The 10,491-nt window shown below is 37.1% G+C and overlaps 3 protein-coding genes and 1 long non-coding RNA gene across 9 annotated transcripts; 2 read left to right on the top strand and 2 right to left on the bottom strand.

Moving 5' to 3' along the window:
- Positions 1,173-2,347, bottom strand: LOC104752360 (UPF0678 fatty acid-binding protein-like protein At1g79260). The gene is made up of 4 exons (XM_010474476.2): positions 1,972-2,347; positions 1,701-1,841; positions 1,565-1,627; positions 1,173-1,458 (listed from the first exon to the last, which is right to left on the bottom strand). The coding sequence occupies exons 1-4, from the start codon at positions 2,185-2,187 to the stop codon at positions 1,333-1,335; spliced, it is 546 nt and encodes a 181-aa protein (XP_010472778.1). The 5' UTR covers positions 2,188-2,347; the 3' UTR covers positions 1,173-1,332.
- LOC104752359 (serine/threonine-protein kinase AGC1-7-like) lies at positions 2,780-5,475 on the top strand. The gene is made up of 5 exons (XM_010474474.1): positions 2,780-3,082; positions 3,194-3,261; positions 3,359-3,446; positions 3,549-4,282; positions 4,391-5,475. The coding sequence occupies exons 3-5, from the start codon at positions 3,405-3,407 to the stop codon at positions 5,298-5,300; spliced, it is 1,686 nt and encodes a 561-aa protein (XP_010472776.1). The 5' UTR covers positions 2,780-3,082; positions 3,194-3,261; positions 3,359-3,404; the 3' UTR covers positions 5,301-5,475.
- On the top strand, positions 5,901-8,972 carry LOC104752358. Of its 3 annotated transcripts, none has more exons than XR_761929.2 (9): positions 5,901-6,052; positions 6,165-6,409; positions 6,496-6,571; positions 6,665-6,703; positions 6,798-7,069; positions 7,143-7,274; positions 7,419-7,590; positions 7,851-8,154; positions 8,249-8,972. It is a non-coding gene; the product is annotated as an uncharacterized LOC104752358 (long non-coding RNA). The 3 variants fall into 3 exon arrangements; XR_002035765.1 differs by having other exon boundaries at positions 7,419-7,691; XR_761928.2 differs by having other exon boundaries at positions 7,419-8,154.
- LOC104752357 lies at positions 9,077-10,359 on the bottom strand. 4 transcript variants are annotated; one of them, XM_010474469.2, is made up of 4 exons: positions 10,250-10,359; positions 9,656-9,941; positions 9,510-9,548; positions 9,077-9,351 (listed from the first exon to the last, which is right to left on the bottom strand). In XM_010474469.2, the coding sequence occupies exons 2-4, from the start codon at positions 9,869-9,871 to the stop codon at positions 9,256-9,258; spliced, it is 351 nt and encodes a 116-aa protein (XP_010472771.1). In that variant the 5' UTR covers positions 9,872-9,941; positions 10,250-10,359; the 3' UTR covers positions 9,077-9,255. The 4 variants fall into 4 exon arrangements, with proteins under 4 accessions (XP_010472771.1, XP_010472772.1, XP_010472774.1 ...); XM_010474470.2 differs by having other exon boundaries at positions 9,656-9,938; XM_010474472.2 differs by having other exon boundaries at positions 9,656-9,920.

The raw sequence follows: 10,491 nt of genomic DNA, 5'->3' as shown, positions 1-10,491 counted from the left end.
CACCACAAATTAAAAAAAAAAGAAAAAAAAACTTTTTTTACTCGAAGAGTTTTTACCACCTACTTTTTAAAGTTTTCTCAACCATATATAGATATTATTAATTTGCTCTTGTGTAAACAAAATTAGATATATTCTTTCTTTGATGAAAAGAGATGAACAATTCCTATACGGTACAGTTGTTGTTGGATTATTTTTAAAAATGTTATTTTAGATTGGAGATTGAGATCTCATACTATTGATAATTTGATATGCTTCCATTATTGCAATCTGATTTTTATTTTTATTATTTTTTTAATTTGTTTCATTAGGTGTCATCAAGTGGCCCTATTCATTTGTATATACACACTTAGATAATTGTATCAACCAAAATCCAGATCTAAAATATACAAAACTGGTCCATAAGTTTGAGGGACTATTCTAGAAAGTGAAGAAGACAAGTAAAACTGTGTTCTCTCTCTCTCTATTAGGTTGGGACTAACAATTTCAGCACCACCTTACATAATTTTATTTAAACAAAAAACTGTTTTTCGTTTTATTTTCTCCATTAGTGTTATTGTATCCAAAGTAGATATTGTTGCTTCGGGATCAAGTACAATATATGTCAACACCACAAACATAAGAAGCCAAATTAGCCAAGAAAATGAAAAACCAAATGAAACTATTTAATACAATAATCCAAATTTGTGGAGCGTAAGAGAATTACAAGGTGCCACGTTTTGTAATTGCCGTGGCCTGAACGTGTCTGCTTCACATCTATATATTATTCTTTTTGTTTTTCAGCCCTTTTTTCTTCCCGTCTTTTATCTTATTTCTTATGTATTAAATAAATATCTGTTGTTATATGTGTGATTACGTATGTATAAATAAGTTTATAAGATTGCATCTACAATAATTTAATTTGTTGTGTCTAGAAAATTAATCTTACTTTAATTAATTTGTTGACTTTGCATCGACAATAACTTGGGGGTGTGTTTCATGACTTAGTTCATAAAATGTGTGTGCCAATAGTTTAGGAGAAAACAGCATACGCGGACGAACTTGCTATATATTGAAAGTTTAATTTTTGTGTAGTGTGATTAGTGAAGTGAAAAATTCTTAAATTGATGCGTACTAATGGGCTAAAAACGTATGTTATGAGGCCTTAATAGATGGACGTTAATGGGTCTATTAACTGTTATCAAGAAAAGCCCATTTAATACTCCAATCTTGTTCCTTTTTCTTTTGATTCCCACTTGCAAGGAAATTTTGATCTTACAAAAGAGAGTATCAAAATGTTGTTACAACTTGCAGAACTAAACAGCGTGATCCCTACATAGGAAGTAACTATGAAATTTAGATCTTATGGAGTATGGCTTTGAGATGTGGTTGAAGATGGTTAATAGTGGTAGTACTCATGTGAACCACGTAAGCTAGTTTTCCTCCATCAACCAATTCAAATGCTCTACTTATCTCCTTCACCTGTCGTCAGAGAAGAAGAAAACAAAACAAAACAAATCTCAATTAGAAATGCAAAGTTCATTATTATAGAGGAATTGGTAACTAGGGGGAATTCCATCTTAAAAACCTTTGATGCGTTTCCCACAATATCACTTTTGAGCAAGATTGATCCATTTTTGTATGTTCCTTTCTGAGATCAAATCATAATCAGAAACATAATAAAGATCATGATTTTGGAAGAGTTGGGATTTTATATATATTACCTGGACCTCGACGAGACCTGTGCTCTGAGCTATGACGACTTCGATGGAACCATCTGGCTTTGGACGAAAGTAACCACTCTCTGCGTGCATCGGAGCTCCTGTTTCCAACTTCCATGTCTTCTGCGTATACGCTATCACGGGCTACATAGACAACAAGTTCAAGGATAAAGTCGTCTCTCTCTCTCTCTCTCTCTCTCTGGCCTCAGCTCAGTTAGATTCGAATTCGATCTAGCAAAAAAAATGATGATGAAACGAGATCTGATCGGTTTACCTTGCCGGAATGTGAGAAACGGAGCTCTTCTCCGAATCGGAAGGAAGGTATGGTCGGATACTCACCTTCGCCTTGTCCTCTCCAAGTTCCCAACAGATACGACAACGGCTCTACCAAGGGGTGAAGCGGCGGCGCTTCCATCTGATTCATCGCCGGAAACAACAACAACAACAACAGAGTCTTACTCTGAGCTGATTTGGTTGGTGGGTGAATCATATTTACTTGGAATATGCTAAAGCAGGCCCAATAATACAAGGCCCCCGAAGTAAAACTACTTACTTAGTTATTGAATTAAATCTTTCATCTTAGAAAAGTTGAACACTCTTTACATAAACAAACTGATAAACATCCTTTTAAAACTAGCTGATTGATAAATGATGGATTCCTTGACAATCAGAAAGTTTTTTTTTTCCTTTGTCAAAATAAATTGTTTAGAAAAAAAAAACAAATGTAGATAAGAGTTTTTTTTTTTTTTGTCAAGGAGATAAGAGTTTTCTAAGATTAGTATTTATGGGTAATTATGTTTGTGTTATATAGTAATGTTTTACTCAAATAACAATCCAAGGGTTTTCCATATATGTATGAATTGAAGGTATATTGACTTTATGGAACCAATGTGATATGATTTAGCCATTTTGGAAGTGTATATTGATTGATTGATCATANAAAAAAAAAAAAAAAAAAAAAAAAAAAAAAAAAAGAAAAAAGAAGAAGAGAGAATTGAATGAAGTTTCTTGGTTGGAGATAAAAAAGGGGGACATCACAATTTCCTTTGTCTTGAAATTCTCAGACCTTTTCATCCTCCACCAATTCTCCACTTTGTTTGGAACTCAGAAATTGATATTTACTTTTTCTCCGTCCGTTTCTTTTCCTCTCTTTTCTTAATTAATCACTTTGTCTTTTTCCACCCTCTTTTCTTTATTCCTAGAAAACTCTTCTTCTGTTCATCCAACAAAATTTAACAAAAAAGAAAAAAGAAAAAAGAAAAAAAGAAACACACACAATTATAAATCTAAAAACTAATCAGATATATAGGGTTATTTATTTCTCTTTTCCTTGTGAAATTTGCTCCAAGTCATCCTATGGCTTCCGAAAATTTCAGACACGGAAGGTAAAATGCTGCAATCTTTCTCTGCTCCATTTCTTTCAAGTTATTTTCCTGCCAAAACTACAAACAATAACAAAATTATAAAGAATATTACGTACGTACCTCGACGTGCAGACCAACCCTTTTGCTAGATTCTATGCACAAGACATGATGAGGAAGGGATTTAACATTCGTGACACCAAGTAATGTCCCCATTTGGATGATCAAGGAACTCTTTAACACATTTTGACCCTTTCTTTCTAACCAAAAGCTTTTATTATATTTTCAACATTCAAACAGGTTTCTTTGATCTCTAGGTGTGACTCGCCTTGCTTTCTCGCTGGCGATGTTAACCAAGCCTGGAAAGAAGCTTCTTGACTCCTTAGAGGTATATATACGAGGCTGCTCTCTGAGTATACTTAATGGAGTTTGCATATCTACTTGTAGTTTGAGATCTTTTTTTTTTTTTGTTTTTCTTGTTCTTGTGCAGTCAAATCATCATGTCTCGTCCTTGGGTCCAAAAGAATCAGCTAATCATACAACAAATTCGAATTATCCACCGTTAGATATCGTTCATCAAACTCCACAACCACGCAAAGAGATGCAGAAGCCATCGTTTGATCACACGAAGATGGAGAGTCTTATAAAACCAGAGCCGGTTGGGTTCAGCAATCACCACCGTCCAATCCCTAGTCCCAAAATCCCATCCTCACCTGGTTCCAACATGACCGAGTCACAATCAAACTTAAACACTAAACAAAACAACAGTAACAACAATAGCAATATGAGTTCAAGAAGCAACAGCATTGAGAGCACTTCTTCTAATCCTTCTAAGCCACACACAGGTGGTGACATAAGGTGGGATACTGTGAATATGTTGACCTCCAAAGGAGTCCAGCTAGGTATCAGCGATTTCCGGCTTCTAAAACGGCTAGGTTATGGAGACATCGGTAGTGTATACCTAGTCGAGCTAAGAGGAACCAACACCTATTTCGCCATGAAAGTGATGGACAAGGCTTCCTTGGCTAGCAGGAACAAGCTGTTGCGAGCTCAAACAGAGAGAGAGATCTTGTCTCAGCTTGATCACCCGTTCTTGCCAACTTTATACTCACACTTCGAGACTGATAAATTCTACTGCTTAGTCATGGAGTTTTGTAGCGGAGGTAATCTCTATTCCTTGAGACAGAAGCAACCAAACAAATGTTTCACAGAAGACGCCGCGAGGTCAGGGAAATCAAAATTGATTAAAATGATTCTAACAAAAGACAATTCTAATTATATATCTATTGACATCAATGAATCAACAAACTCTTTTATTTTGGTCTCTTACAGATTCTTTGCATCTGAAGTGCTTTTGGCATTGGAGTACTTGCACATGCTCGGTATCGTGTACCGTGACTTGAAGCCAGAGAATGTTCTAGTCCGAGACGACGGCCACATTATGCTCTCCGATTTCGATTTATCCCTCCGATGCTCCGTCAGTCCAACGCTCGTCAAGTCCTCCTCTGTTCACGCCGCCGGCGGAGGAAGCGGAAGCGGTCGACCCGTCGGTCTCATAGACGAGGACGCGGCGGTGCAAGGATGTATCCAACCGTCCACATTCTTCCCGCGGATTCTACAGTCATCGAAGAAGAACCGAAAGGCCAAATCGGATTTTGGACTCTTCGTTAACGGATCACTGCCGGAACTCATGGCGGAGCCAACGAACGTTAAATCAATGTCATTCGTGGGAACACACGAGTACTTAGCACCGGAGATCATCCGTGGAGAAGGACACGGAAGCGCCGTAGATTGGTGGACCTTAGGAATATTTATCTACGAGCTTCTTTACGGAGCGACGCCGTTTAAAGGACAAGGGAACCGTGCGACGCTTCACAACGTGATCGGACAAGCTCTTAGATTCCCTGAGGTTCCTCATGTGAGCTCGGCTTCGAGAGATCTGATCAAAGGGTTATTAGTTAAAGAGCCGCAAAAACGGATCGCTTACAAACGAGGCGCGACGGAGATCAAGCAGCATTCGTTTTTTGAAGGTGTGAACTGGGCGCTGATTCGTGGTGCAACGCCGCCGCATGTACCGGAACCTGTTGATTTTACGTGTTACGCAAGCAAGGATAAAGAGTCTATGGCAGCTATCGACGGAGGCGGCGGCGGAAAGAAGAATAATAAAGGTGGTGGTGGTGGTTGCAGTAAGTCTAACGGCGGTGGTGATGATCCTGATTACATTGACTTTGAATATTTTTAGCAATTGAGATAATAGATGGTGATGACTTCATCAAACAATTTTATACCCTTTTGTTGGCTTTTTTTGTTGTATTTTATGATAATTGATTTACCCAACATTTTTTTTAATATGAATTGTATAATTTGAGGGAATGTCTTTAATTACATTCTGCTATTTTGTAATTGACTTTTGTATATAAATTAAAAGCGAAAATTTGTCATTTAAAAATAAATTATAATTGCTGATCAATTAATTTGATGAATTTTGTTTTTTGGTTTGTATTTAACTGAGCTGATTTAGATAGATTGTTATATCGTCGCAACGGTCATATATCTCTTTTGTATTTTCAACCAGTAGACAACAAAACCAACGATTAAAAAGAAGGAATATGAAGAAAATCTAAAATAGGAAAAGGAAATAGGAAAAAATGGAAAAGTTAGTGCTGGAGCGCCAGGTGGACAAAAGAGTCAAGTTATTTTGACTACCGACTTTGTGACTTTTAATCCTAACCGTTAAAACATCAGATGAGATGAAATTATGACCGTCCATTAGTTTTACAGATTATTTTATCTCTATAAATAATGTGATCTCTCATCCAGTCCTCCTCCGTCTATTCTTCAGTCCAAGTAGCTTTCGTTCTTCTGTTCTTCCTCTTTACACTTCTTTTACTTTTTTTTTGTCTTTGTTTTTTGCTTTTGTTTTAGTCCTTACGTTTATTTCTTCGTCTTGCAGGTATTTCAGAAGCGAATTATGATATGATCATCTGGCCACAGGTTCCTCTGTTCTATTCGCATCTCAATTTGCTTCAGAACTTTCACTTTGGTTCTCTGTTTTTCCTTCTTCTCATTATATGTTGATATTTACTTGTCTATTTTGTTATTTCAGGTTTTAGGATGATGCTTTTATCAATCATTGATGGCTTTCACTGATTGTTCTCAAGCGTTCTCATGGGTTCATTTGCTCTAAGCACATCTCTTTTATTTGTTTCTCAATTTTTTTATTTGGTTCTGTGTTTCTATTTTCCTTCTAGTTACATGTTAATATGTTTCAGGTTAATAAAATATGGCTTGGAGCCAGACAACGCAGCAGATCACTACTCTCTCTTGGTTCCTAGTTTGCAGAATGCTAAGGTTTGTTCAATTTTTGACACCCTAAACCTTTTAAACTTGAATGATTCTCACATTGGTTACAAAGATCTTGATGATTTTTGATTCAGATACCAAATCATGAGAGGCTTTAAAGATTTCACTTGAGCTCCAGAAGCTTCTTATTGACAACAGTTCTCCTGATACGTATGCCACAACTCATCTTCTGTCTTATCATCGATTAAATTACTTTCGATATGTTTTTTTGTAACATAACTCTGCTTTGTTTTGTCTTTACAGGTTTCCGTCCCATTTTGGAAACCAATTTCCTGTTTTAAGGTGCAGAGCATACTTCAGATCTTTGATTGAAACTTAATCTTAAGATATTTCTTGTGAATAATGTTTTCTGATGATCGATGACTTCATTTTGCAGCTTGCTTATGGACCCGGCGTGGTTATATATGGGGAAGAGTACATTATTTAATAATTTAAACATATGTTTTTGTCTTTGTTTGGGGTTTAGATACTATCATCAAAGAGTGCCTCTTGTCATATCTGTTTGCTGAACAGCTTCTGTTGACAGACAGACATGGTATATGTTGTAATGATGGGCATACTATTTCGAAGATATATCCAAACATGTCGAGTTCCCTTTGGAGCTGGAATTGCTCCCCTTACACGAGCACTAGTAACCAAGATTCCCAAGTAAGTGACCAGCTTTTGGTTCCATAAAATCATCTTGAGATTTTCATGTCTTAACATCCTACCTTGTTATCAGTTTGTTTCTTCTGGTTTCTACTGGTATTTCTGCCATTCTGGAGCATCTTGGGAATATTGCATATTTTGGTCATTACTCCTCTTATGTGAGGGTCAGTTCCTTAGACATGGCATAAGTCTGATGACGCCCAAGGTAATATGATTTACAGTTTTATTTTGATTTATGAGTTTATATGGTTCTTCATAGACTCATAGTTGTCAAAATGCTGGTGTCAAGGTACTTCATTTGTTCGATTATATATTTCAACCTTTAACTTGTGTGACTTTTAATTTGTAGGTTGTTCGCTGGGGGCGATCAGTCTGTGCCAACATTCACTAATTCGTCCAGTTTCAGCTCACAGTCAATGTCGTCTCTCTCGTAATAAATGCCGTAGCTGCTATTTCAGGTTTGAGTTTCTGTTGCATTCAGCTCTATTCCCGTGTGCTTCCAAGGAGCCAATTAGTTCAGCGTAAGTGACAGTCTTTTAGATCTTTTAGTTTCTTCCTTTAGAGAAGATAAGGAAGCATAGCTTTTAGGCATAGAAGCAAGCATTTTGACAACTAAATCAAAGTTAGTTTTGCCTTCTCCTAATGCTCTCATTTCATTTGCTACAGCTTGGATCCTATCAGATATTGCTTTGACTTTTTCTCCTTCTTTCATTTTCAGATTTCAAACTCTCTTCTTAGGGATTGAAGTTTAACAGTTTTGACTTTCTCATTACCTTGGTAGGATTGCTCCAAGAGTTTCCAGGCTTGATCTGCTAAAGTTTCAGAGAGGACTTCATCAAAAACGATGTCTGCTACAGCATGCTGAATGAGTTGAAGGGCAGCAATGTCTTTGGTTTTAAGCGACCCTTCCAATTTACAGTATCTTTTCCTTTTTCTGCTCTAGGAGTTGTATGTAGGTTCGGCTTGGTACTCCATCTTTGACAACATCCCAGAGATCTTTATTCATGAGTGTAGTTTTCAATCTTTGCAGACCAGAACTCGTAATTCTGGCCATCAAAGACTACAACAAGTTGAGATAATTGCAGGTTTATCGCCATCTCTCTGGTTTTCTTTTCTGGTTTTTTCTTTGGTAACTCTTGTTCTGACTTCTTCACTTTTTTTTGTTTCTTGCTTTAACAGGCACAGGCTCCTAGGCTATCTATCAAGTTGAGCTCTGATACCATGTTGAACTCTTGCTCATATCTTCAGGTATGTATTCATTTGTCAGGTAATCATTGTTGTTGAGTTACCTCGGTTAATTCGCTTCGACTACAAAGCTTGACTGGAAACAACGGCTGATGTGTGTTGCCATCGGGGTTATCAGGTAACTTTTATTATATATTGTTTACATATATGCATGTTGGATACATATCTTATATAGATATATGTGCAATGCTTGTTGAAAACACAACTAACGGCTTGCTGAACCGACGATACGGACAACAGACATTCATAGATAATCAACTTTTCTTAGTGTGTGAATAGGCAGGCAGCTTTGTTTCTCTGCAGTGTTGTCTCTCCACTGTATGTGGTTTTGGTCTCTGATATAGGAGGTCCCTTGAGTACTCCCCCGAACAGCTTTAATGGCAACAGAGTGGCTCCTCCTTTTCAATCCATCTGCTTTCATCACAAATCGATGATGTCCGTTTGTTCTTGAATGTATTCTGCAGATGCATCACTAGTTGTTTCTATACTGCGTTTGAATTTGATTCAATGTTACTATATTTAGGCACATCAAAATGGGAAAGACTTAAAAGATCATAGCTACAACAATACTATTCGTATTTCAGTTCACCCAACTCTCTCTCTAAACCATATGTCTAAACAAGATAACACAAGATCGTTAAACACAGCGGTCTCCAGTTAAATTTTTTGACAAGACTTGAGAACCCAATGAGAAAGAAATCAGGACTTGGTAAAAAAAAGCTTGCTAGGTGTTGTCTGTTCTGAAGAATGGGTTTGTTGTAATAAAAAGAAACGTGAAGCTTGGTTAATATGACAAAGATATGGCAATTTTGTTCAGAACACCATAATAGTCAGCAGACATGAGCACCGCGAGTTGCAAGCTTTTTGTTTGACAGATAAAATAATAATAACAGAAAACACAGTTTTTTAATGTTATATTAATATGATTCCCCTTCATCGCGCTAGTAAGCAAGCTTATGATTTCGGTTCATAGCCGCTAGAGGGGCTTGCATGTGTGTCTGTGCTGCGCTCTGATTCTTCAGAAGATGGGTCAGCACCTGTATGAGAGAGGTTGTAGACTGTCAAGAGGCATACTACTAATAATAAAAGGTAGGGACTAAGCAAAAAAAATTGCAGCATCATATCATAAAATTAAAGTAAAAAAAAAAAAAACTGAAGAGTTTGTTGTAAAGATGATGATGTCTGTTTTTTTTACCTGTCCCATCACCGGATCTGTGAGGATGTACCTATTTGCCTAGACACAAGAAGAAGAAGAAGAAGAAGAAGAAAAAAACCCATAAGTCAATTTTGCAACATGAGAAGAAAAGAGAAGAGGAGAGAGGGATCTCGTTGGTTGCAAACCTGAGTCTCATTCTCATTCGAATCTCCTGCAGAGTCAAGCAACGAGGTCTTGTTGCTTCCCATATCAAGCGTGATAGCATCAAGGGCCCCCTTCAAGGCTTTCATATTTGCACGCCTCCTCTTTGCTCTCTCCCTCCTTGCACTCAGGAAAGCTAATTCTTCCGCAGTTCTGGGGATAGATGAAGATGATGATGATGGTGATGAAGTGCTGATCATCTTCCATAGTGCATCTACTTTTTTTGTACGAGCACTCTTCAATCGTTAACTGAAAATATTTATCCCTCTTCTTCGTTGACAGAATCATTTTTACCGTACCCATATTTTTTTAACAAGAAGGATAAAATCAATTCATCAAACGAACAAACAGACGGGAAATCATATATAAATTATTACTGTATCTAACAAAGCCAATTCGATGATAATTTTGAACAGAGTCCCTGATTTTTTTAAGTAAGATTTATTTATTTCTTTCTACACCACCCATCTTCATCATCAACTCAATCCAATTTATACATAAATCATCATCTATCACTAACACAAGAAGGGTACAGTTAGACTTGTCCTAAACATATTATTTTGAGGTTCGAGACAAACCTGAGACTGACTGAGAGAAGCGAAGGCGAAATCAGAGCAACGCAAAGCTAGCTTATGAGAGAGGTATGAATCGAGGATTCGAGGGGTAGGTTTTAAACGATCGAGAGACAATGCCGGCGGCGCAATAATCCCAATCTTCTTCTTTTGATTGGGCTTTTTTTTATAAAAAAAAAAGCAATTTGGCCCAAGGCCCACCAATCGAATATGGGCATAACAAGTTTTTTAAGCTTCACACGAATAAG

The sequence above is a fragment of the Camelina sativa genome, chromosome 16 (assembly GCF_000633955.1).
Source record: "Camelina sativa cultivar DH55 chromosome 16, Cs, whole genome shotgun sequence".
Lineage (NCBI taxonomy): Eukaryota > Viridiplantae > Streptophyta > Magnoliopsida > Brassicales > Brassicaceae > Camelina > Camelina sativa.
This window is presented reverse-complemented; position numbering and strand designations above follow the sequence as displayed.